Source organism: Bufo gargarizans, chromosome 2 (genome assembly GCF_014858855.1).
Source record: "Bufo gargarizans isolate SCDJY-AF-19 chromosome 2, ASM1485885v1, whole genome shotgun sequence".
In the NCBI taxonomy this organism is placed as follows: Eukaryota; Metazoa; Chordata; class Amphibia; order Anura; family Bufonidae; genus Bufo; species Bufo gargarizans.
The window spans coordinates 520682354-520708856 of record NC_058081.1 but is presented as its reverse complement, the minus strand read 5'-3'; the positions used below and the strand labels follow the sequence as shown (position 1 = coordinate 520708856).

The following is a 26503-nucleotide window of genomic DNA, read 5'->3' as shown; positions in this document are numbered from 1 at the left end:
GGTCAGTGATTTCCATCAGTGATTTGTGAGCCAAAACCAGAAGTGGAGCCTCCATAGACATGAGGTAGAAGGGAAAAATCTGCTCCTGTTCTATGTTTAGAGCTGCACCTGGTTTTGGCTCACAAATCACTGATGGAAATCACTGACCAAACACTGAAGTGTGAACGAGGCCTTAGAGCAATAAAATGAAAATTATGTTTTAACATAAGGGTCAGAAACTGGGTTTTGTTTAGCCTCTTGGTTATTAGTTTTTCTATGTAAGTTCTCTGGATCAAAGATTTTTTTTCCCTGTATGGTTTTTATACGGAGACCAATGTCCAGTGATCACAGAGAGGACTATACTGTATATTGTACGGGATGGTGCAGGGGTTATACTGTATATTGTACGGGATGGTGCAGGGGGTTATACTGTATATTGTACGGGATGGTGCAGGGGTTATACTGTATATTGTACGGGATGGTGCAGGGGGTTATACTGTATATTGTACGGGATGGTGCAGGGGTTATACTGTATATTGTACGGGATGGTGCAGGGATTATACTGTATATTGTACGGGATGGTGCAGGGATTATACTGTATATTGTACGGGATGGCGCTAAGGTTTGTATGCTCTTTGAAGTGACAATTATCTTAGGTTTTCCTATCGCCCACCTTTGATGGCGCTGTGCCCAGCTCTGAGCCGACCCCGCTCAGCAGCTGCCAAGGCTTAGAGGGAACACTGGCCGCCGCATCCTCCTTTAAAAAAAACGCCCCCTCCTCTTGCTGATTCACAGGGCCAGGGAGCGCTCTCCTCCTCCGACTGGCCCTGTCTGCAATTCAAATCCCGCCCCTGCACCTCATTCGGCGCAGGCGCTCTGAGAGAAGGACGATCGCTCCCTCAGCACTTCCACAGTGCGCCTGCACCGATGACGTCTTCTCTTTCGCGTTTAAAGGTGACGTCATCGGTGCAGGCGCACTGAGGGCCTACTTGCTGGTAGAGAGGTAATTTACATATTATAAAATTGCCGTTTTTAAAGAAACTAGCAAACAGAAAAGGGTAAGAGCCCTATATATTGAAAAATCGCAGTATAAGGATTTTAATTAGCCTAAAAAAAAAAAAAAAAAAAATGACTTTTGGGGGGTGACAGAAGCCCTTTAAAGTTCTCAGATTGCTTATTTTTTTATGGGTGTGGGGGGATTAAAAGGGATTTTCCAGGACCTGTGGACATCAGGTCTGCCACCCCTACCAATCAGCTGATTAATGCCGGCTTCAGAAACTATACAGTGGATGGAGCCTGAAGTGCAAAGTTCCATCTACCATGTAGTGGCCGTTCCAGGTACTGCAGCTGGGCTTTCCTTCAAGTGAATGGATCCTGGGCTACAGTACGCCGGTGTAGAAAGCTACATTGTGTCTGCCAATAACATTTGATTCATGAGGATGTCAGACTCCCAGCAAATCTGACATTGATGGCCTATCATGAGGATAGGCGATCATTAAAGATATTGTGCCAGTGGTCTGCAAAGGCCGCTAAACTGCCCTATGAGAATGGAGCGGTGGTGTGCAGCGGTTATATAGAAGTGAAAGGAGCAATGGACACACGTATGCACTAGGGCTGCACGATAAATCAAAAAAATAATCGAATCGCGATAATCGGCAAATGTGATATGCCGATTTGGCCGACCCGAAAATGCCGCGATTATATATTAAAGGGCCCTGCGCACATAACTGCCTTTGCGTGTAAAGTATTTTACTAGTGTGTGAAACAATCTCTCTCCTATTGATAACAGGTCCGGCCTCTGTACTCACTAGGAATGCAATGCACTGCAGCGAGCGGCAGCGAGGTGGCCGGCCGGCGCGTGACTGACGTCACTTAGTAACGCTCCTGCTTCCTGAAGTGGGAGGAGCGTTACTAAGTGACCTCAGTCACGCGCCGGCCGGCCAGCTCGCTGCAGTGCATTCATAGTGACAGTGAGTACAGAGGCCGGACCTGTTATAAATAGGAGAGAGATTGTTTCACACACACACACACTAGTAAAATACTTTACACGCAAAGCCAGTTATGTGCGCAGTTTAGGACACATGAGGGGACACATGGGGCCATGAGGGGGACCAGCATAAGATGCTATATGTCTTATGCTGGCCCCCCTCATGGCCCTATGTGTCATAGCACACATCCCCCATAACAGCGTCCTCCACAGACCCCCCCCATAACAGCGTCCTCCACAGACCCCCCCCATAACAGCGTCCTCCACAGACCCCCCCCATAACAGCGTCCTCCACAGACCTCCCCCATAACAGCGTCCTCCACAGATCTCCCCCATAACAGCGTCCTCCACAGATCTCCCCCATAACAGCGTCCTCCACAGATCTCCCCCATAACAGCGTCCTCCACAGATCTCCCCCTAACAGCGTCTCCACAGATCTCCCCCATACCAGCGTCCTCCACAGATCTCCCCCATAACAGCGTCCTCCACAGATCTCCCCCATAACAGCGTCCTCCACAGATCTCCCCCATAACAGCGTCCTCCACAGATCTCCCCCATAACAGCGTCCTCCACAGATCTCCCCCATAAACAGCGTCCTCCACAGATCTCCCCCATAACAGCGTCCTCCACAGATCTCCCCCATAACAGCGTCCTCCACAGATCTCCCCCATAACAGCGTCCTCCACAGATCTCCCCCATAACAGCGTCCTCCACAGATCTCCCCCATAACAGCGTCCTCCACAGATCTCCCCCATAACAGCGTCCTCCACAGATCTCCCCCATAACAGCGTCCTCCACAGATCTCCCCCATAACAGCGTCCTCCACAGATCTCCCCCATAACAGCGTCCTCCACAGATCTCCCCCATAACAGCGTCCTCCACAGATCTCCCCCATAACAGCGTCCTCCACAGATCTCCCCCATAACAGCGTCCTCCACAGATCTCCCCCATAACAGCGTCCTCCACAGATCTCCCCCATAACAGCGTCCTCCACAGATCTCCCCCATAACAGCGTCCTCCACAGATCTCCCCCATAACAGCGTCCTCCACAGATCTCCCCCATAACAGCGTCCTCCACAGATCTCCCCCATAACAGCGTCCTCCACAGATCTCCCCCATAACAGCGTCCTCCACAGATCTCCCCCATAACAGCGTCCTCCACAGATCTCCCCCATAACAGCGTCCTCCACAGATCTCCCCCATAACAGCGTCCTCCACAGATCTCCCCCATAACAGCGTCCTCCACAGATCTCCCCCATAACAGCGTCCTCCACAGATCTCCCCCATAACAGCGTCCTCCACAGATCTCCCCCATAACAGCGTCCTCCACAGATCTCCCCCATAACAGCGTCCTCCACAGATCTCCCCCATAACAGCGTCCTCCACAGATCTCCCCCATAACAGCGTCCTCCACAGATCTCCCCCATAACAGCGTCCTCCACAGATCTCCCCCATAACAGCGTCCTCCACAGATCTCCCCCATAACAGCGTCCTCCACAGATCTCCCCATAACAGCGTCCTCCACAGATCCCCCCATAACAGCGTCCTCCACAGATCTCCCCCATAACAGCGTCCTCCACAGATCTCCCCCATAACAGCGTCCTCCACAGATCTCCCCCATAACAGCGTCCTCCACAGATCTCCCCCATAACAGCGTCCTCCACAGATCTCCCCCATAACAGCGTCCTCCACAGATCTCCCCCATAACAGCGTCCTCCACAGATCTCCCCCATAACAGCGTCCTCCACAGATCTCCCCCATAACAGCGTCCTCCACAGATCTCCCCCATAACAGCGTCCTCCACAGATCTCCCCCATAACAGCGTCCTCCACAGATCTCCCCCATAACAGCGTCCTCCACAGATCTCCCCCATAACAGCGTCCTCCACAGATCTCCCCCATAACAGCGGCCTCCACAGATCTCCCCCATAACAGCGTCCTCCACAGATCTCCCCCATAACAGCGTCCTCCACAGATCTCCCCCATAACAGCGTCCTCCACAGATCTCCCCCATAACAGCGTCCTCCACAGATCTCCCCCATAACAGCGTCCTCCACAGATCTCCCCCATAACAGCGTCCTCCACAGATCTCCCCCATAACAGCGTCCTCCACAGATCTCCCCCATAACAGCGTCCTCCACAGATCTCCCCCATAACAGCGTCCTCCACAGATCCCCCCATAACAGCGTCCTCCACAGATCTCCCCCATAACAGCGTCCTCCACAGATCTCCCCCATAACAGCGTCCTCCACAGATCTCCCCCATAACAGCGTCCTCCACAGATCTCCCCACAGATCTCCCCATAACAGCGTCCTCCACAGATCTCCCCCATAACAGCGTCCTCCACAGATCTCCCCCATACAGCGTCCTCCACAGATCTCCCCATAACAGCGTCCTCCACAGATCTCCCCCATAACAGCGTCCTCCACAGATCTCCCCCATAACAGCGTCCTCCACAGATCTCCCCCATAACAGCGTCCTCCACAGATCTCCCCCATAACAGCGTCCTCCACAGATCTCCCCCATAACAGCGTCCTCCACAGATCTCCCCCATAACAGCGTCCTCCACAGATCTCCCCCATAACAGCGTCCTCCACAGATCTCCCCCATAACAGCGTCCTCCACAGATCTCCCCCATAACAGCGTCCTCCACAGATCTCCCCCATAACAGCGTCCTCCACAGATCTCCCCCATAACAGCGTCCTCCACAGATCTCCCCCATAACAGCGTCCTCCACAGATCTCCCCCATAACAGCGTCCTCCACAGATCTCCCCATAACAGCGTCCTCCACAGATCTCCCCCATAACAGCGTCCTCCACAGATCTCCCCCATAACAGCGTCCTCCACAGATCTCCCCCATAACAGCGTCCTCCACAGATCTCCCCCATAACAGCGTCCTCCACAGATCTCCCCCATAACAGCGTCCTCCACAGATCTCCCCCATAACAGCGTCCTCCACAGATCTCCCCCATAACAGCGTCCTCCACAGATCTCCCCCATAACAGCGTCCTCCACAGATCTCCCCCATAACAGCGTCCTCCACAGATCTCCCCCATAACAGCGTCCTCCACAGATCTCCCCCATAACAGCGTCCTCCACAGATCTCCCCCATAACAGCGTCCTCCACAGATCTCCCCCATAACAGCGTCCTCCACAGATCTCCCCCATAACAGCGTCCTCCACAGATCTCCCCCATAACAGCGTCCTCCACAGATCTCCCCCATAACAGCGTCCTCCACAGATCTCCCCATAACAGCGTCCTCCACAGATCTCCCCCATAACAGCGTCCTCCACAGATCTCCCCCATAACAGCGTCCTCCACAGATCTCCCCCATAACAGCGTCCTCCACAGATCTCCCCCATAACAGCGTCCTCCACAGATCTCCCCCATAACAGCGTCCTCCACAGATCTCCCCCATAACAGCGTCCTCCACAGATCTCCCCCATAACAGCGTCCTCCACAGATCTCCCCCATAACAGCGTCCTCCACAGATCTCCCCCATAAACAGCGTCCTCCACAGATCTCCCCCATAACAGCGTCCTCCACAGATCTCCCCCATAACAGCGTCCTCCACAGATCTCCCCCATAACAGCGTCCCTCCACAGATCTCCCCCATAACAGCGTCCTCCACAGATCTCCCCCATAACAGCGTCCTCCACAGATCTCCCCCATAACAGCGTCCTCCACAGATCTCCCCCATAACAGCGTCCCTCCACAGATCTCCCCCATAACAGCGTCCTCCACAGATCTCCCCCATAACAGCGTCCTCCACAGATCTCCCCCATAACAGCGTCCTCCACAGATCTCCCCCATAACAGCGTCCTCCACAGATCTCCCCCATAACAGCGTCCTCCACAGATCTCCCCCATAACAGCGTCCTCCACAGATCTCCCCCATAACAGCGTCCTCCACAGATCTCCCCCATAACAGCGTCCTCCACAGATCTCCCCCATAACAGCGTCCTCCACAGATCTCCCCCATAACAGCGTCCTCCACAGATCTCCCCCATAACAGCGTCCTCCACAGATCTCCCCCATAACAGCGTCCTCCACAGATCTCCCCCATAACAGCGTCCTCCACAGATCTCCCCCATAACAGCGTCCTCCACAGATCTCCCCCATAACAGCGTCCTCCACAGATCTCCCCCATAACAGCGTCCTCCACAGATCTCCCCCATAACAGCGTCCTCCACAGATCTCCCCCATAACAGCGTCCTCCACAGATCTCCCCCATAACAGCGTCCTCCACAGATCTCCCCCATAACAGCGTCCTCCACAGATCTCCCCCATAACAGCGTCCTCCACAGATCTCCCCCATAACAGCGTCCTCCACAGATCTCCCCCATAACAGCGTCCTCCACAGATCTCCCCATAACAGCGTCCTCCACAGATCTCCCCCATAACAGCGTCCTCCACAGATCTCCCCCATAACAGCGTCCTCCACAGATCTCCCTCCATAATCCAACAGCGTCCTCCACAGATCTCCCCCATAACAGCGTCCTCCACAGATCTCCCCCATAACAGCGTCCTCCACAGATCTCCCCCATAACAGCGTCCTCCACAGATCTCCCCCATAACAGCGTCCTCCACAGATCTCCCCCATAACAGCGTCCTCCACAGATCTCCCCCATAACAGCGTCCTCCACAGATCTCCCCCATAACAGCGTCCTCCACAGATCTCCCCATAACAGCGTCCTCCACAGATCTCCCCATAACAGCGTCCTCCACAGATCTCCCCCATAACAGCGTCCTCCACAGATCTCCCCCATAACAGCGTCCTCCACAGATCTCCCCCATAACAGCGTCCTCCACAGATCTCCCCCCATAACAGCGTCCTCCACAGATCTCCCCCATAACAGCGTCCTCCACAGATCTCCCCCATAACAGCGTCCTCCACAGATCTCCCCCATAACAGCGTCCTCCACAGATCTCCCCCCATAACCAGCGTCCTCCACAGATCTCCCCCATAACAGCGTCCTCCACAGATCTCCCCCATAACAGCGTCCTCCACAGATCTCCCCCATAACAGCGTCCTCCACAGATCTCCCCCATAACAGCGTCCTCCACAGATCTCCCCCCATAACAGCGTCCTCCACAGATCTCCCCCATACAGCGTCCTCCACAGCTCTCCCCCATAACAGCGTCCTCCACAGATCTCCCCCATAACAGCGTTCCTCCACAGATCTCCCCCATAACAGCGTCCTCCACAGATCTCCCCCATAACAGCGTCCTCCACAGATCTCCCCCATAACAGCGTCCTCCACAGATCTCCCCCATAACAGCGTCCTCCACAGATCTCCCCCATAACAGCGTCCTCCACAGATCTCCCCATAACAGCGTCCTCCACAGATCTCCCCCATAACAGCGTCCTCCACAGATCTCCCCCATAACAGCGTCCTCCACAGATCTCCCCCTAACAGCGTCCTCCACAGATCTCCCCCATAACAGCGTCCTCCACAGATCTCCCCCATAACAGCGTCCTCCACAGATCTCCCCCATAACAGCGTCCTCCACAGATTCTCCCCATAACAGCGTCCTCCACAGATCTCCCCCATAACAGCGGTCCTCCACAGATCTCCCCCATAACAGCGTCCTCCACAGATCTCCCCCATAACAGCGTCCTCCACAGATCTCCCCCCATAACAGCGTCCTCCACAGATCTCCCCATAACAGCGTCCTCCACAGATCTCCCCCATAACAGCGTCCTCCACAGATCTCCCCCATAACAGCGTCCTCCACAGATCTCCCCCCATAACAGCGTCCTCCACAGATCTCCCCCATAACAGCGTCCTCCACAGATCTCCCCCATAACAGCGTCCTCCACAGATCTCCCCACATAACAGCGTCCTCCACAGATCTCCCCCATAACAGCGTCCTCCACAGATCTCCCCATAACAGCGTCCTCCACAGATCTCCCCCATAACACGTCCTCCACAGATCTCCCCCATAAACAGCGTCCTCCACAGATCTCCCCCATAACAGCGTCCTCCACAGATCTCCCCCATACAGCGTCCTCCACAGATCTCCCCCATAACAGCGTCCTCCACAGATCTCCCCCATAACAGCGTCCTCCACAGATCTCCCCCATAACAGCGTCCCTCCACAGATCTCCCCCATAACAGCGTCCTCCACAGATCTCCCCCATAACAGCGTCCTCCACAGATCTCCCCATAACAGCGTCCTCCACAGATCTCCCCCATAACAGCGTCCTCCCAGATCTCCCCCATAACAGCGTCCTCCACAGATCTCCCCCATAACAGCGTCCTCACACGATCCTCCACAGAGATCTCCCCATAACAGCGTCCTCCACAGATCTCCCCCCATAACAGCGTCCTCCACAGATCTCCCCCATAACAGCGTCCTCCACAGATCTCCCCCATAACAGCGTCCTCCACAGATCTCCCCCATAACAGCGTCCTCCACAGATCTCCCCATAACAGCGTCCTCCACAGATCTCCCCCATAACAGCGTCCTCCACAGATCTCCCCCATAACAGCGTCCTCCACAGATCTCCCCCATAACAGCGTCCTCCACAGATCTCCCCATAACAGCGTCCTCCACAGATCTCCCCATAACAGCGTCCTCCACAGATCTCCCCATAACAGCGTCCTCCACAGATCTCCCCATAACAGCGTCCTCCACAGATCTCCCCCATAACAGCGTCCTCCACAGATCTCCCCCATAACAGCGTCCTCCACAGATCTCCCCATAACAGCGTCCTCCACAGATCTCCCCCATAACAGCGTCCTCCACAGATCTCCCCATAACAGCGTCCTCCACAGATCTCCCCATAACAGCGTCCTCCACAGATCTCCCCCATAACAGCGTCCTCCACAGATCTCCCCCATAACAGCGTCCTCCACAGATCCCCCCATAACAGCGTCCTCCACAGATCTCCCCCATAACAGCGCCCTCCACAGATCTCCCCCATAACAGCGCCCTCCACAGATCTCCCCCATAACAGCGCCCTCCACAGATCTCCCCCTAACAGCGCCCTCCACAGATCTCCCCCATAACAGCGCCCTCCACAGATCTCCCCCATAACAGCGCCCTCCACAGATCGCCCACAGCACAGCGCCCTCCACAGATCGCCCACAGCACAGCGCCCTCCACAGATCGCCCACAGCACAGCGCCCTCCACAGATCGCCCACAGCACAGCGCCCTCCACAGATCGCCAACAACTATGTCATACCCAGCCGCGTCAGCGGCTCATATGGGAAAATCCAAGCAAATAGACCTCTAGCACAATTCCCTTAAAATATTGCATCGCATATCGTTATCGCAATTTTTAGGGCCCTAATCGCAATCGCACAAAATTCCCATATCGTGCAGCCCTAGTATGCACCATTCACATGGGCAGTTCAGTGTCGGTCAAAACTTCGGAATAATACTTTACGGGATGGGTGCACAACCTTTTCTGGTTGGGGGCCACATTGTCAGCCTAAACCAATTCCAAGGGCCGAAAATAAAACTTAAATAGGTATTACCAACTGAAATAATATATTTGTGACATATTGAACGTATAGTATGTATCATAAATGTCTAGTTACACTTCTAGTTCTCCCAATTAATGGGAGAATACATGAAAGATACATGTGAGCAGCCGTAAGACATAAACATACATGTCTGTTACCAGATGGTTGAGGGCCGCACAAAATGGTATTGAGGGCCGCAGGTTGTGCACCCCTGCTACGGAGATCTGTCTCTGTACAGCATTAAAATGTACGGGCTCCGATGAGCTAAAGTAAGTTATTCGCAAAGTCGCGCGTGATTTTGTTGTATAACTTCGGTAGTTGATTGTTAAAGTGGGAAAACCACTCTAAAACTTGAAACCTAACTTTGCTTCAGTTCTGAGGTACCAGTCAGAACCGAAGCCAAGTTTTAAGTGGTTTTCCACTTTAAAATCAACTACCAAAGTTATTCGACGACGCACAAATTTGCGATTAACTGACTTCGGCTCATGGGAGCCTGTACATTTTAACACTGTACGGAGACAGATCTCCGTACAGTATTATACCGAAGTTTTGAACTAAGCGACTTCAGATGTAACATCCGGAGCTCGCTTCGCTCATCACTACTCATGATCCCTGGAGGTCCCAGTGGTTAGACCGCCAACAGTCAAATACTTATCCTCTACTTATCCTCTCTCCAGGGTTGCCAACCAGAATTATTCTTTTTTCTGGACAACTTATCCCAAAATCACGGACAGCTAATATTTCTTACGGACATATTGGAAAACCATAATGAACTATAAAAATTATAAGTAATCTAAGTCTATAGCAGAGTATACTGATATTAACTCATTACCAGCATTTACTATGAGCTGTAAAATTTTTATAATTACCACCGAAATATTCTAATCAACCCTCAAAAAAATCACTGACACCTTCCTTTTTTTTTTTTTCACGGACACAGGAAAAAAGTTTCCTATTTTTAAGGACTGGACAGGTGGCAACCCTGCCCCTCTCCTGGGGATAGGGGATAAATGTTACAACCGATTTGTCATGGAAAATCCCTTAAAAAAAAAAACTTTGTGTTTGTTTGAGATTCATGGATAAGTCCATTCGTGTTTCGTCTATGAAGATATCCACGTTCGGTCCATGTGTCTGTTTTTTGTCCTCTGTGTGTCATCTGTATTCCACGGACACTGCTCAGCTGAGAAGTACTTTCATACGTGAAACATTGAAGAACACAGATGCCATCCTTGACATGTCGGTGGCTTTTCATGGACCCATAGACTTCAGTGGACGTGTTTGGCCTGCATCATAGACCAAAGTTTTAGTAAAAAAAAAAAAAATATCTATATATATTCATGTGTGAACAAATACATTAAGGATAATAGGTATGTGCACATGGAAAATGCGAACAGCGCATGTCAGTGAAAATCAGAAATGTGAACAAGGCCTTAATCCACATCATATGATGCTATTAAAATGTCATATAATGGTTTATTAATGGTGGTGTTTTCTTTTTCTTTCCCAGATCCATTTCATTTGTGCATATTGCAAACATGGCACTGTCACCATCCAGAGACCACCGAGAAAGCAGGTGAGCCACAGGGATGCAACACAGTTCTTTGGCTGTATGCCATAATGTGATATAATATTTCTTTGCTACCCCATTTCTTTTTGGCACACCTTTAAAGGGGTCTAATTGTCCTATGTAGTGCAGGTAAGTAGGGATGGTGCCTGATATAAGTAGAGATGAGGGGACAGGGTGCAGGGCTGTCCACTATGGTCAACTCTCTGTCAGTGTGCTACAGCAAGCATTACACCGGCAGTGGTTCCACCAAACCATGTTCAGGTCATCATCACTGGGGTGCATTTCATTTCTAAAGAGTAATCCACTTAATGTGACAGTGACGTCGCTTGCCTTCAAAAATGGGATGTTGGCAGCAGCTAAAACCATGGTGGATGATAGGGCACCACAAATTGACTCTTAGAGGAGGCCTCTCTGGTTTCACTTCTCCTCTTCTTCTCAGGTACAAAGCCCCCCACACTCCAGACTCCTCTGTATCCTACAGCTTTACCCCTCAGCGAGTTGACTCCACCCCTCTGCCGCCAATTAATGAGCGCCTGGCATACCTGCGACCGTCCCGCGAGCTGCTGGAGTATTACCGCAGGAAGATTGCAGAATTTGATGAGGAGCATGAAGATCTAGTGAAGAGGCTGGAACAGTACAAAGCTACTTATGAAGAACAGGTGAATGAGGATGGGATGTGATGAGCTCATGTCAGCCATTCTTGATGTATACAGTGTCATTAATGGGGTGTTCCCACCTTAGGTGTATTTCCAATTCAAAACAGAGGGATGGTTGCAAGCAACACTAAGGGTCCATTCACACGTCCGTTTTTTCTTTCCTGATCTGTTCCGTTTTTTCAGGAACAGATCAGGACCAGATCTGGACCCATTCATTTTCAATGGGTCCTGGAAAAAATCGGACAGCACAATGTGTGCTGTCCGTTTCCGTTGTTCCGTTCCGCATGTCCGTTTAAATATAAAACATGTCCTATTCTTGTCCTGAAAAATCGGATCCTGGTACAATACAAAGTCAATGGATCCGCAAAAAACGGATGACATTCGGATGTCATTCCGTATGTCATCCGTTTTTTGCGGATTCCGTTCCTGGAAACACATAACAATTTTTTATTTTTTATTTTTTTTTCAATTTTTTTTCAAAGAAATCCAAACAACTTTATTTGATTATTGAAATGTATACATGTTCCCGTTTTTTGCGGATCCGCAAAAAACGGATGACATACGGAAACATTTTCAGGAACAACGGATCCGCAAAAAACGGACCGTTTTTCAGGATGAAAAAAAACAGGACGTGTGAATGGACCCTTAAAGGGATTCTGTCACCTCTCATAACACAAATTCAGATTTTAAACCAGTCATGCTCCACAGATTACCTTGAATCGGCTTTGCTGTTCTATACTGTAATCCGTCCAGTATTTTTGCTGAAAAATGACTTTTATAATTATGCTAATTAATCCTGAAGGTGCCCAGAGGGGCGTTATGTTCCACTTTGTGTACCCAGTAACGCCCCCCCTGCAGTACCCAAAACGCCTTCCTCCTGAATCCCTAACTGCCCACAGCGTCTCATCCCTCTCCTCCCCCTCCCTGACGGCCGAGCGAAGTCTCGCGCAGACGCAGTACCAACTGAGGGCTGCGCCAGTGCGATTTGCTGGAGACTGAGGGAAGAGCGAGCATCGGACGTCACTGGGCTCGGCGCATGCCCAGTGACGACGATGAAGCTCCTGCCCTCAGTCTCCAGCAAATCGCACTGGCGCAGCCCTCAGTGGGTACTGCGTCTGCGCGAGACTTCGCTCGGCCGTCAGGGAGGGGGAGGAGAGGGATGAGACGCTGTGGGCAGTGCAGGGATTCAGGAGGAAGGCGTTTTGGGCACTGCAGGGGGGCGTTACTGGGCACACAAAGTGGAACATAACGCCCCTCTGGGCACCTTCAGGATTAATTAGCATAATTATAAAAGTCATTTTTCAGCAAAAATACTGGACGGATTACAGTATAGAACAGCAAAGCCGATTCAAGGTAATCTGTGGAGCATGACTGGTTTAAAATCTGAATTTGTGTTATGAGAGGTGACAGAATCCCTTTTAAAGGGTTATCCAGTTTCAAGAAACCCACCCCCCACATGTGCTGGGCCCCTCACCAGTAATATACCTACACTGCTCCTAAACATCCGGTGTTGGGGGGGGGGGGGGGGCGGTTGTTGGGGGGCAAGCCTCCCTAGCATCGCGGGTGATGATAGGGAGGCTCGTCCCCGCCTGCGATTGGCTGCTCCAGCCAACACTGGATGTTTTCATCCGTGTGCAGGGAGAAGCAGCAGCGGCGATGAGGAGAGCAGGTTAAGTATATTACCGGTGAGGGGCCCGGCACATGTGTGTGTGTGTGTGGTGGGGGGGGTTCTTGAAATTGGATAACCCCTTTAACACTAAGAGATTGTAGAAGCCATGAACCAACAGGAAACATCTGGAACTTTTAAAAATAACAGTGAACAGTTCAGAGAGACCCAGTGCTTAATGTCTTCTGCTGGTCTTTCAAAATCTGGATTAGGGCTCATGCACACAAACGTATTTTCTTTCCGTGTCTGTCCTGGGTTTTTTTTTCCGTATTTTCCGTTCCGCAAAAAAAATAGAACATGTCTTATTATTGGACAAGAATAGTAAAGTTCTATTAGAGGTCAACTGTTCCGTTCTGCAAAATACGGAATGCACACAGACGTCATCCGTATTTTTTGCAGATCAGTTTTTTGCGGACCGCAAAATACATACGGTCGTGTGCATGAGCCCTTATGGTTAGTGACAACCATATGCATGCTGTCAAGTGGGTTCTATATTTAGACTTCAGTATTTTCATGGCTGAAAATTTAGATTCCCTCTGTAGTGGCCCCAGTAGTTATAATGCCCCCTATAGAGCTCCTAGGAGCTATAATGCCACCTATAGTGTCCTTAGCAGTTATAATCGACCCTGTATTAACCCCAGTAGGTATAATGCCCCCGTAGTGACCCCAGTAGTTATAATGGTCCCCTAAAGTGCCCAGAGCAGTTATAATGCCCTTTGTAGTCCCCAAGTAGACCCCCAGCAAGTTTAATGACCTTTGAAGCACCCCCAGCAGGTTTAATGCCCCTCTGAAGTGGCCTCGGTAGATTTAATCCCCCTAGTACGTATGGTACCTCAGTACTTACATTATCTACCCCCCCAGTGGCCTATGAGAATAAACCGTGTGTAGTGAGCTATTGGCTCCCATGTCCAGTCGTTAGACATACAACAGCAGCAGGCCTCTCTCCTACACTTACATAATCTGAGCAAGCGTTGTGAACTACTGGTTGGGGATCACTGCTTTAGAATATCAAAATGTCCTCCATGGTGATAAATGCTGCCAAGAAAATACAGTATTCAAATGTAATTCATGGTCGCATTGAGCCTGTCAGAGCGTTCTTTGCTCTAGCTCAGGGATGGACAACCTGCGGCACTCCAGCTGTTGCAAAACTACAACTCCCAGTATGCCCAGTCTGCCTACAGCTATCAGCCTACAGCAGGGCATGCTGGGAGTTGTAGTTTTACAACAGCTGGAGAGCCGCAGGTTGGCCACCCCTGCTCTAGCTCATTGTGAGCGGGGGAGCCCAGTCCTTGCCATTTATACAAATTTGTTCTCCAGTTTTTTTTATCTGCAGACAGGACAACCTGATTCTCTGTCAATTACGCAGTCTCATGGGTGACGTAATACAGAATATGTCAACTGAACAGTTACTGTTGCTTCTCATTGACAGCACAAGCTTCAGTGGGAGATGCGCCAACGCGAAGAGGAGATTGCAGAGCTTCAAAGGGCGCTGAGCGATATGCAGGTTTACCTCTTCCAGGAACGTGAGCATGTGTTGCGGCTGTACTCCGAAAATGACAGGCTAAAGATCAGGTCAGGGGTCTCTGACAGCGATGTAACTGATGATTTCTATAAATTAGATTTTTTTATTTATTTAATCAATTTTTTTATTTTTATTTTTCTAAACATGATTAATTACTCAGGCTTTGATAAAGAGTGGCATTGTGGGACTGTTGCCAAGCTGCTTCTCCTCCTCTCTCCTGTTAAGGTGGATTTAGCCAATTGTCAGGAAGGAAGTGTTCAGTGGAGAGGTTCCTCTCCTCCATGGTATGACAATATTACAGCTGCATTGTTTCTGTGCAGCAGATCCCTGTTTAGACACCACGATCTGCTGCCCAGAAACGATTCACCTGATGAATACGTTTCTTGTACGTTCATTGGATCATCAGCTGTACCTGTACATGGGCAGATTGTCGGTAATGAGCATTCGCTGAAACGTTTGTTCACGATAATCTGCCCAATATCTCCCTCTGTAAATCCACCTTTAGACTAGTGTTATGTATGGAAAGGATAGGTCATCAATATCAGATTGGCAGAGGTCCAACACCTGACACCCCCGCCAATCAGCTGTATGAAGGGAAGGTGCGCAGAGTGTGGTCTCCCTTCTCTCTTCCTGCTCGCTGCCTATGGCGCTGTCTACGCACTGTGCACGCCTTCCCTTCATGCACGTGGTCAGCGGGAGTGTCGGATAAACCCTTTGTAGCCTGATCCTGCAGTCATGTTACTCCGCTCCCTCTTCTTGATAACCTGCTGACAGAGGAGGGGGACAGAGCCCATGACTACAGGATCAGAACAGGTAGGGTTTGTTTGTAGTTTGTAACCATGAAAGTACCTAGGTCTGAATATGACCTGTATAAACAAAACAGATTTGTTAAAGGGGTTGTCTCACCTCTTCAGTGCAGGACTTTCGGCTCTCTAGGGGGTGGGGCCTGTTAGTGTGACTGGCGGCGCTTGGAAGCAGTATCCCCGCCCCTTGTCTGGGTGTGCGCACTCCCAAGGATGATAATGAGTCAAAAGCACCTTCAGTCTGCCGAGTAAAACCGCAGCCTCCCGGTGGCTTCACTTGCTTGTCGCCCTCTTTTGTTCTCTTGAACTGCTCCTAGGTTTCTACCATTGCCGGGAGCAGCTCACAGTACATGAGGTGGCCGGGATGGTAGGGAGCTACTGCGCATGAGCGGCTATGTGCGCTCGCTTCTGTGATCCCAGCCACCACTGAAGACGTAGCTTTACAACCAACTGAGCAGACGCGGCCACCGCTGTTGGATTGCAGCTGTGGCCGTAACCCATGACAACAAGCATTTTGTAAATGACACTTTACTAGAGGAGGAGACGATATAGTATGAAGAAGTATATTAGTAAGTTCTTTATCATAGCGTTCTATTTAGCATATAAACTAATGTTCTAAGTGAGACAACCCCTTTAAGACCATTTTCTAAGTTGTCCCATTTTTGGATGTATTGAAGCAATATACTGTAATTGGTTGCAGTGGTGTACATTAATGATATGTCTGTAAGAATAAATGTGAGCACCAGTGAGAGCTTGTACGATCAATAGAATATGTAGCGCACAACTTCCCATCTCCCTAAATGTCTGACATTTTGGGGTGGCCCATTTACAGATTTATTGGTTGATGCATAAAATTCCATGTAGCATTATAGGACCTTTCATATTCTTGTATTTTACTGTAGAGAACTGGAGGACAGGAAAAAAATCCAGCAACTTCTTGCCTTGGTTGGTACCGGCAGTGGAGAAATCACTTATTTTCACAAGGAGCCACCAAACAAGGTGAGGATCGATGATTCAGCAATCCTTCCATAGTTTTCCAGACAGGATTTTAGGTAGAAGTATTAAGCTGGCCATACACATTAAAGAGAAGTTAGTTGACGGGTGAACAGCAGTTAAAGGGCTCATTCAGACGACCGTATTTATGTGTCTGCATCTGTTCCGCAACTTTGCAGAACAGATGCGGACCCGTTCATTTCAATGGGGCCACAAAAGAGGCGGACAGCACACTATGTGCTGTCTATATCCGTTCTTCCATTCACCCATCCCACAAAAAAGCTAGAGCATGACTCCTTGTCAGCAATTGCAGACAAGAATAGGCATTTCTATCATTGGCTTGCCATGTGCATTCAGTAAAATTCGGACACAGTAGGTATGTGTTTTGCGGACCCGCAATTTGCAGATCACAAAATGCATACGGTTGTCTGAATGAGCCCAAACAATCATCTGGTCAATGTTCATTGCACAGATATGGCCATACATGTTTTAGTACATGGTGCCTGTTAGGCCCCATTCATACGACTGTATCCGTTTTGCCGTCTGCAAAATGGACAAGAATAGGACACAATAAAGCGATCAAGCACTCTAGCTCCTTGATAAAACTTACAGGTTTTATTGAACAGATAAAATGACACCATGTAGCACAACACCATGTCTTTTCTAAGTGTTTCGAACCCTGCGGTTCTTGATCTTGGGCCCATACACGATCAATGAAGCCTCGCAATGAACAAAAGAGCTTTCTGGGGACATTCTTTCATCGGAATATCATACGAAAATATTACATTTTTAAACGATAATACTATGTCATTGGTTGGCTAAAACAAACATTCCATTTGGTTGAAATTATCAGTTTTGAGCAACTTTAGACTAATGTGTATGGCCACCTTCGGGCTTCCTTCGTACCCTTTTTTTTTTTTTTGGGGCTTGCAAAAATCATTATGAAATTTGTGCATTTTTTTGGTCCCGCATTTATTTATTTTTTTACATGCTTTTTTTTTTTTTTTTTTTCCTCCAGGCTTTTTTTTTCCTGTAGAGAAGTCTGGGGGGAATGCCTGCAAAAAATTCTATAACTAGAGTATTCTGCCTTTTGAAAAAAATGCCATATGAGAAAAAAGAAACAGAAGTGCGAAAAATACTATGAAAAATGCACTGCGTTCTGATGTATTTTTGGCGGAAAAAAATAGCAAAACGCTGTTTGTGACACAACCCCTAAGGGGATTGTTCATCTTGTAGTTCTCCAGTCTTTTTATAATATGACCAATTCCAGCAACAGACCACATCATCACTGGCTTGTCTTTTCCTCCTTCTTATATTCTGCAATACCGGACTATGGACTGTAGGTGTCATTACAGTCTGTGCGCTTTAGTGCTTGTATTTTGCTTACTTTTTACTTATTTCCCTCCTGTAGGTCACTGTACCCCAGCGTTCCATTCAGACAGGAGATCCACATGAAAGGATAGAACACCGTCCATGCCGGTCAGGAACAGGTAAAATAAAATAAAATAAACGCTGTTTCAATGTGATCAATCGCAAGTTGATTAAATAGCAAATTGAAGGGCGGGGGGAGCACTGCAGTATGAATTTTCAGTGAATAGAGAGCTCTTGTGAGCCACAACAGGCAGTACTACTCCTCCCCTAATTTTCAGATTGGGATGGGGCATTTTTAAGTAGCAGTTAAAATCCCATAAAGTATCATCTTCATGTCCCCATCTTAAAGAGGACCCGTCATCCCAAAATGCAATGCAATCTGAAATGACCATGTTATAGCAGGAGTATCTGAGCAGATTGATATATAGCTTTGTTTGAAAAGAGTCAGTAAAACCTGTAATTTTTACATTCATATTTTTTGCTTTTTTCTGCTTCCTGTGGACAGCTATCAGTACAGGAGGGAGGTGGTTTATAGCATTGTGTGCATACAGCGATTGCCTCCTCCCTGTACTGATAGCTGTTCACAGGAGGTGGACAAAGCAAAGATATACATGTATAAAATACAAGTTTTACTAAATCTCTTCCCATAAAACGATATCAATCTGCTCAGCTCCTCCTGCTCTATAACATGGTGCTTTCAGATTGTACTGCATTTTGCAGCGACAGGTCCTCTTTAACCCAAAATGATTGCATGTCCAATGATTAAGACTCAATTCTCTCTGTAGCTGGAAAACGACTTCAACTCAAACCATCTGGGAAGAGTGACAGAACCCTCGCACAAGGAAAGCCTGATGACCAAACGCTTTTGCTCCAGGTCAGGCCACAGTCATTTTTAAAAGTGGAATCATGATACTTTTTTTTTTTTTTTATTACTTTTAATAAATAATGACCTGGTAGAGGGGACACAGCCTCTGTCACTGCCAGTTCAGACTCTAATTACAGTACTAATCTCATTCTCGACCATTCGCTTCACACTTTAGGTGGAGGCATTGCAAGCCCAACTGGAGGAACAAACCCGTCTCTCCAAAGAACAAGTAGAGGCACTTTTGGATGATAGAAAGATACGCATGGAGGAGGCTCAGGTGCAGCATCAACGAGACCAAGCCAAAATCAAAGAGATGACTGACAAGTGAGTTTCAGCAATAGGCAGCAGTATAATAGTATATCCATTCTTGTACAGAGGGGGCAGGACTATAGTAGCTATATTTTTGTACATAGGAGGCAGTATTATAGTAGTTATATTCCTGTACATAGGAGGCAGTACAAGCTCATAGGAGGCAGTACTATAGTAGTTATATTCTTGTACATAGGAGGCAGTATTATAGTAGTTATATTCCTGTACATAGGAGGCAGTACAAGCTCATAGGAGGCAGTACTATAGTAGTTATATTCTTGTACATAGGAGGCAGTTTTATAGTAGTTTTATTCTTGTACATATAGGGCAGTATTATAGTAGTTATATATTTGTACATAGGAGGCAGTATTATATTAGTAATATTCTTTTACATGGGGCCAGTATTACGGTCATTATATTCTTATACATAGGAGGAAGTATTATAGTAGTTATATTCTTGTAAATAGGGGCAGTATTATAGTAATTATATTCTTTTACAGTATTATAGTGTGTTAATATAAGAACAAAAAAAATGACTTGGCTAAAAAGACTTACATTCCCTATTATAAAATGTGCTACCTTTGTTCTGGATCTAAGAGAATAACTGGCCATACCTTTTTTTTCCTTTAGGCTAAACAAGACTCAGAAACTCCTCTATGAGAGCACAAGAGATTTCCTGCAGCTGAAGTTTGAGGGTCGAGCCAATGAGAAGTCTTGGATGGCTGAGAAGGATCGGTTGCTACAGGAGCTTGACCGGTGTCGAGAGCAACTGGCAAAGTGTCGTGACCCAGAGCAGGAGAGAGAGCAAGAGATTGCGATACTGAGACTGTCACAAGCTGAGAGAGTGGCGCGCACGTCACGCAGTGAGGAAGTGAAGGTGATTAGACTTTAAATACAGTTTACCCTCTATGTTTTAATTTTAAAGGGAACCTGTCACCTGGATTTTGGGTATAGAGCTGTGGACATGGGCTGCTAGATCGCCGCTAGCACATCCGCAATACCCAGTCCCCATAGCTCTCTGTGCTTTTGTGTGTGTATATGTGTGTGTGTATGTGTGTATATATATATATATATATATATATATATATATATATATATATATAATCTCAAGTAAGAAGCCCAAGGAGCTGTTACTAACGTTTCCGGAGCCCAGCCACGACCACTGTGAAGAAGCCCAGCACGGAGGAGACAGGACTCGTCTAAGGTTCATTTTCATATCTATAAAATCTTTTTTTTTTGACACAATAAAAGCACAGAGAGCTATGGGGACAGGGTATTGCGGATGGGCTAGCAGCCCATGTCCTCAGCTCTATACCCAAAATCCAGGTGACAGGTTCCCTTTAAGTAGTCTTCTTTCTGTCATGCATACTGTAAATTCTTGTGACATTTTGTCTGATCCTCTGTGTAGAATTTAACAGAACAACTTGCACAAGCTCACCGTCTGTCTGACATGTACCGCGAACAGTGTGTGGCCCTGGAGGACGAGCTTGGAAAGATTCGGGAGGAAGGAGATGTGGGGCGAGAAATCTTTAAGGTGAGACCAGTGAGCAGTAGAAACTACTCCAATATCTCCACCAATACATCTCTTACCAAGAATCTTGAATGGGAAACCTTCCTTTTATGTGTAAATATCTGCCATTCATGAGCCTAGGACAGCTGAGTGAACACTTTGAGGGAAAGGTTTCCATGAAGCAGATAAGAATCTAATGTATAGAACAACTCAACCCAAAAACTAATATTTACCTTCAAAGTAAACTGTTGTTTTTCATTCAGCACTTGGGCTTTACTTCTTCGCTAACCCTAAAGTATACAAGCTTAAAATAGGGGTAAGGCTTCTTACTCACTGGTGTTAGGATTGTCTGGCAGGGGAACAGCCTGTCGGATCCGTACTAACGTTTGCACAGGTCTGCTGCCGGAAGTGCGGCCTGGCCCCATTCACTATAATGGGACAAGACGGAGATGCAGCTGCAGCATGCCAAACGGCGGCCGAAACAGCCTGCCGGACAATCCTATTGCCAGTGTGAAAGAAGCCTAATAAAAATTGCTGTAGAAAAAAATCGATTGGCACTTAATATCTGTTTCACGCTGATAGCATTTTAATAAAATAATGATCGTACAATATATTTGCGCTAAAAACAATGAATAACACAATACTTGATTAAAATCCGGAATGAAATAAAAATGTAGATAATTGCACTTGTGCGCATAAGTTGCCCTAATGTATTTAGTCCATCTGTGCAAATAACCGCTGCAAGATAAACTCAACAAAGTCACACATGGAACTTTTTTTCAATGCCAGTATTAGGGCTGCACGATAAATCGAAAAAAATAATCGAATCGCGATAATCGCCAAATGCGATATGGCGATTTGGCCGACCCGAAAATGCCTTGATTATATATAAGGGGCCCTGCGCAGATAACTGCCTTTTGCGTGTAAAGTGTTTTACTAGTGTGGGTGTGGGTGAAACAATCTCTCTCCTAACAGGTCCGGCCTCTGTACTCACTAGGAATGCAATGCACTGCAGCAAGCGGCAGCGAGGTGGCCGGCCGGCGCGTGACTGACGTCACTTCAGGAAGCAGGAGCGTTACTAAGTGACGTCAGTCACGCGCCGGCCCGTCCACCTCGCTGCCGCTTGCTGCAGTGCATTGCATTCCTAGTGAGTACAGAGGCCGGACCTGTTAGGAGAGAGATTGTTTCACCCACACTAGTAAAACACTTTACACGCAAAAGGCAGTTATGTGCCCAGTTTAGGACACATGAGGAGGACCAGCATAAGATGCTATATGTCTTAAGCTGGCCCCCCTCATGGCCCTCTGTGTCCTCCACACATCCCCTATAACAGCGTCCTCCACAGATCCCCCCACAACACGGCGTCCTCCACAGATTCCCCCCCCCCACCACAACACGGCGTCCTCCACAGATCCCCCCCCCCCCCACAACACGGCGTCCTCCACAGATCCCCCCTCCCCCCCCCCCCCCCACACACGGCGTCCTCCACAGATTCCCCCCCCCCCCACAACACGGCGTCCTCCACAGATCCCCCCCCCCACAACACGGCGTCCTCCACAGATCCCCCCCCCACAACACGGCGTCCTCCACAGATCCCCCCCCACAACACGGCGTCCTCCACAGATCCCCCCCCCCACAACACGGCGTCCTCCACAGATCCCCCCCCCCCCACAACACGGCGTCCTCCACAGATCCCCCCCCCCCCACAACACGGCGTCCTCCACAGATCCCCCCCCCCCACAACACGGCGTCCTCCACAGATCCCCCCCCCACAACACGGCGTCCTCCACAGATCCCCCCCCACAACACGGCGTCCTCCACAGATCCCCCCCCACAACACGGCGTCCTCCACAGATCCCCCCCCACAACACGGCGTCCTCCACAGATCCCCCCCCACAACACGGCGTCCGCGGCTCATATGGGAAAATCCAAGCAAATAGACCTCTAGCACAATTCCTTTAAAATATCGCATCGCATATAGTTATCGCAATTTTTAGGGCCCTAATCGCAATCGCACAAAATTCCCATATCGTGCAGCCCTAGCCAGTATGGATGATCTATAATAATCGCTTCAAGTTGGTTGCAATGTTCATCCGATTATTTTATTGTGATTTTTGTGAATTGTCCCAATGTATAACTGCAACATGCGTGTGTTGAACTTATATAGAAATCGTTGAACAAAAGTTCCACATAAGGATCATAGATAAAAATCGCATCTAATTTTGTTATAAAATTCGACTGGCGATAGTTGGATTTTTTTGTTAGTTCGTGCGATTTTTTTTTTTTTTTTTTTTTTTTTTTTTTTCCATAAATTCTCCCAACATATTCGTTCTCAGGATCTATACAAAATTCGACTCATTTTTGTTACTTTGAGCCTTCACGAATATATATGGTACTCACTGATAAATGGGTTTCTCCGGATGTTAGTCCATGCTGTGTGGCGTCCCACATGTAAAACAGCCGGTGTACGCTTACCTCCATGATCCCAATAATGTCTCATGAGATTACCGCAAGTGTGTAGCTCAATTGAAGACTTGACAACGTCATCATGTGGAGTTCTCTGTGTTTTTCCACCATTGGATGCACAGTGGAATATCCTTAATGGTTTTCTTCTTTGTTGAAATCACTTTAAAATTGATAGTAAGATTATCTATGCCGGCATGATATGATCGATCTTTCTTTGAATGATGAGGTATTTTCTATGGCAACCAGATGTGTTTCGGAGCTATATTATATCTGCTCCTTCATCAGCTCCCTCATCATTCAAAGAAAGATCGATCATATCATGCCGGCATAGATAATCTTACTATCAATTTTAAAGTGATTTCAACAAAGAAGAAAACCATATAAGTTCAACACATACATTGGGACAATAAAAAAATAAAAATAAAAAAAATCGCAATAAAATAATCGGCTGAACATTGCAACCAACTTGAAGCGATTATTATAGATCATCCATACTGGCATTGAAAAAGTTCCATGTGTGACTTTGTTGAGTTTATCTTGCAGCGGTTATTTGCACAGATGGACTAAATACATTAGGGCAACTTATGCGCACATGTGCAATTATCTACATTTTTATTTCATTCCGGATTTTAATCAAGTATTGTGTTATTCATTGTTTTTAGCGCAAATATATATTGTACGATCATTATTTTATTAAAATGCTATCAGCGTGAAACAGATATTAAGTGCCAATCGATTTTTTTCTACAGCAATTTTTATTAGGCTTCTTTCACACTGGCAATAGGATTGTCCGGCAGGCTGTTTCGGCCGCCGTTTGGCATGCTGCAGCCGCATCTCCGTCTTGTCCCCATTATAGTGAATGGGGCCAGGCCGCACTTCCAGCAGCAGACCTGTGCAAACGTTAGTACGGATCCATTATTCATTCTTTTTAGCGCAAATATATTGTACGATCATTATTTTATTTAAATGCAATCGGCATGAAACAGGTATTGAGTGCCGATCGATTTTTATTATTTTTTTTTTTTTTTCTACTTTAATTTCTCGCTGGTATCATTGGGGGACACAGGACCGTGGGTATAGCTTGCTGCTGCCACTAGGAGGCGACACTAGGCTGAAAAGTGATAACTCCTCCCCTGCAGGCTATACCCCCTCCAGCCTGGAGAGAGCATATCAGTTTTTAGCTTAGTGTCGTAGGAGGCAGACCTCCCTGCTTAGCAGGGTGGCTCTTTTACGATTTTTGTTTTTATTTTATTTTATTTTTAGGTTAAGGGGCACAGATTCGCATGCGTCTCTGTCTCCCTGGGAGGCTGGCCGGTGTTGCCTTTCCACCGCCCTGCCTCCCCCAAGAAGACAAAGTGGACCAGGGCAGCCTAGCTCCCCTGCTTCCCGCCAGCAAGAGGGCCACCTCCTCCCCAGCCCTTCTCTACATGGACCCCTGATGCCTGGTGCCAGCGGTCGTGGGGTGGCCCTGCTGGTACAAGACTATGGGTGAAGAACACAGATGAAGTCTGGTGAGTTTTACTGTCCCTCCCTGTCCCCCTCACATGGCCCCTTCTTGAGGGGGTGAGGAATCCTCCACCCATCGCCCAGCTCACCTCAGTAGAAAGGGTTAATCCCTTTCCACGGCCGCGGCATGTTACTTTCACCTTCCCGACTACAAACAGGCGCCTTCTGCGCCCTATTCCGGTGACCCCGCTCTCCGACCGACCGGGTGGGCTTCCCGGTCGGCCAAGCGACGCACCTTCTCGGCGGCTCCCTTTTCAGGAGTCCACTAAGCCGTCCCGGGAGAGCAGGCAGAACGGATTCCCTACTCGGCCGGACGCCGCAAAATTTATGCCCCGGCTTTATTTGGGCCTACCGTTTTATTTCTTTCTGATTTCTTCGGCCACGCATATTTACTCCTCCGATGGGCTTACGTGGTCAGCGGACTCAGGTGACCGCATTCCGGACATCGATCCAGGTTCGCTATGTACTGACTAGCGGTGAGTCCCGGTCGGCCGGCGTGATAATTTAGTCCCCGGCTTTGCGGCCTTCTAGGCCGGAACTTCCTCCCTCATTTCAGGCCCCTGCTTTCTATAGATTCTGTCTGCAGGCACAATGTGCCTTTATATTGCAGTATACAGCCCTTCTCCATATCGGGCTAGGTCCTCATAAAAAATTAGTAAAAAAAAAAAAAATTTTTTTTTAAAATTGTGCGCATGCAGATCCTGCTCTCCTCAGCCCACAAGTTCCAATGGAGTACGTATGAGGGATCCCAATCCGCCACCTGAGGCCGTTTGGTTGATTATGCTCCAACTGCGCATATCCAGTGGAGTACATCTGAGAGATTCCCATTCCGCCCTCCGGGCCGTTTGGTTGATAATACTCCAACTGCAAAAATCCAGTGGAGTACATCTGGAGGATCCCAATCCGCCCTCTGAGGCCGTTTGGTTGATTATGCTCCAACTGCGCATATCCAGTGGAGTACATCTGAGAGATTCCCATTCCGCCCTCCGGGCCGTTTGGTTGATAATGCTCCAACTGCATAGATCCAGTGGGGTACATCTGGAGGATCCCAATCCGCCCTCTGAGGCCGTTTGGTTGATTATGCTCCAACTGCATAGATCCAGTGGGGTACATCTGGAGGATCCCAATCCGCTCTCTGGGGCCGTTTGGTTGATAATGCTCCAACTTCGTAAATCCAGTGGGTACATCCGAAGGGTCCCCAATCCGCCCTCCGGGCCGTTTGGTTGATGATGCTCCAACTGCATAAATCCAGTGGGGTACATCTGGAGGATCCCGATCCGCCCTCTGAGACCGGTTGGTTAATGGTGCTACTACTGCGCAAATATCCGACTGCGCAAATCCAGTTGTGGACAACTGAAACTTCCCATCCACCCTCCGGGGGCGTCTGTTTGAGTTTCTACCCTGCGCAACTCAGCGGGGGACCTCTGGAAGTTCCCAATCCACCCTCCTGGGTCGTTTGGTTACTACAGCACCGTCTGTGCAATCGGTAAGCAGACCTTTAGTTCCATTCCACCTCCGGGTAGTTTGGTTCTTATTTCAACACCGCCGCAACCTGCAACAGCCATGGCTAGAGGCTGAGAGGTGGAACTGCGCACGAGCGGGCCGAGGCAGGACAGTTATTCGGTCCCTAGATTACGTCCGTGTTAACCGGTTCTGGTGTATGCATTAACCCCTTCCTTAGGCACTATTTACACTTCTACTAGATACAGTGCTTAATTTGGGTTTTACCTCCTTCCTGAGGTGGACTGACCTCACTAGCATTGGCCTCAATGCCGGCAAGGTGTCCCTCTTTCTGTGAGTGGCGGAATTGAAGTTCCACTGGGCTCA

General features: G+C 48.5%; 1 protein-coding gene across 1 annotated transcript in view; it reads left to right on the top strand.

The window, feature by feature from the left end:
- CCDC77 (coiled-coil domain containing 77) overlaps positions 1-26503 on the top strand; it is a 44066-nt gene that overhangs the window by 3460 nt on the left and 14103 nt on the right. Inside the window, exons 2-10 of the mRNA XM_044281391.1 lie at positions 10950-11015; positions 11449-11668; positions 14761-14903; positions 16559-16655; positions 18061-18139; positions 18806-18894; positions 19061-19209; positions 19825-20071; positions 20603-20728. Coding sequence (XP_044137326.1) covers positions 10950-11015; positions 11449-11668; positions 14761-14903; positions 16559-16655; positions 18061-18139; positions 18806-18894; positions 19061-19209; positions 19825-20071; positions 20603-20728 — 1216 coding nt within the window. The remainder of the gene's footprint in view (positions 1-10949; positions 11016-11448; positions 11669-14760; positions 14904-16558; positions 16656-18060; positions 18140-18805; positions 18895-19060; positions 19210-19824; positions 20072-20602; positions 20729-26503) is intronic.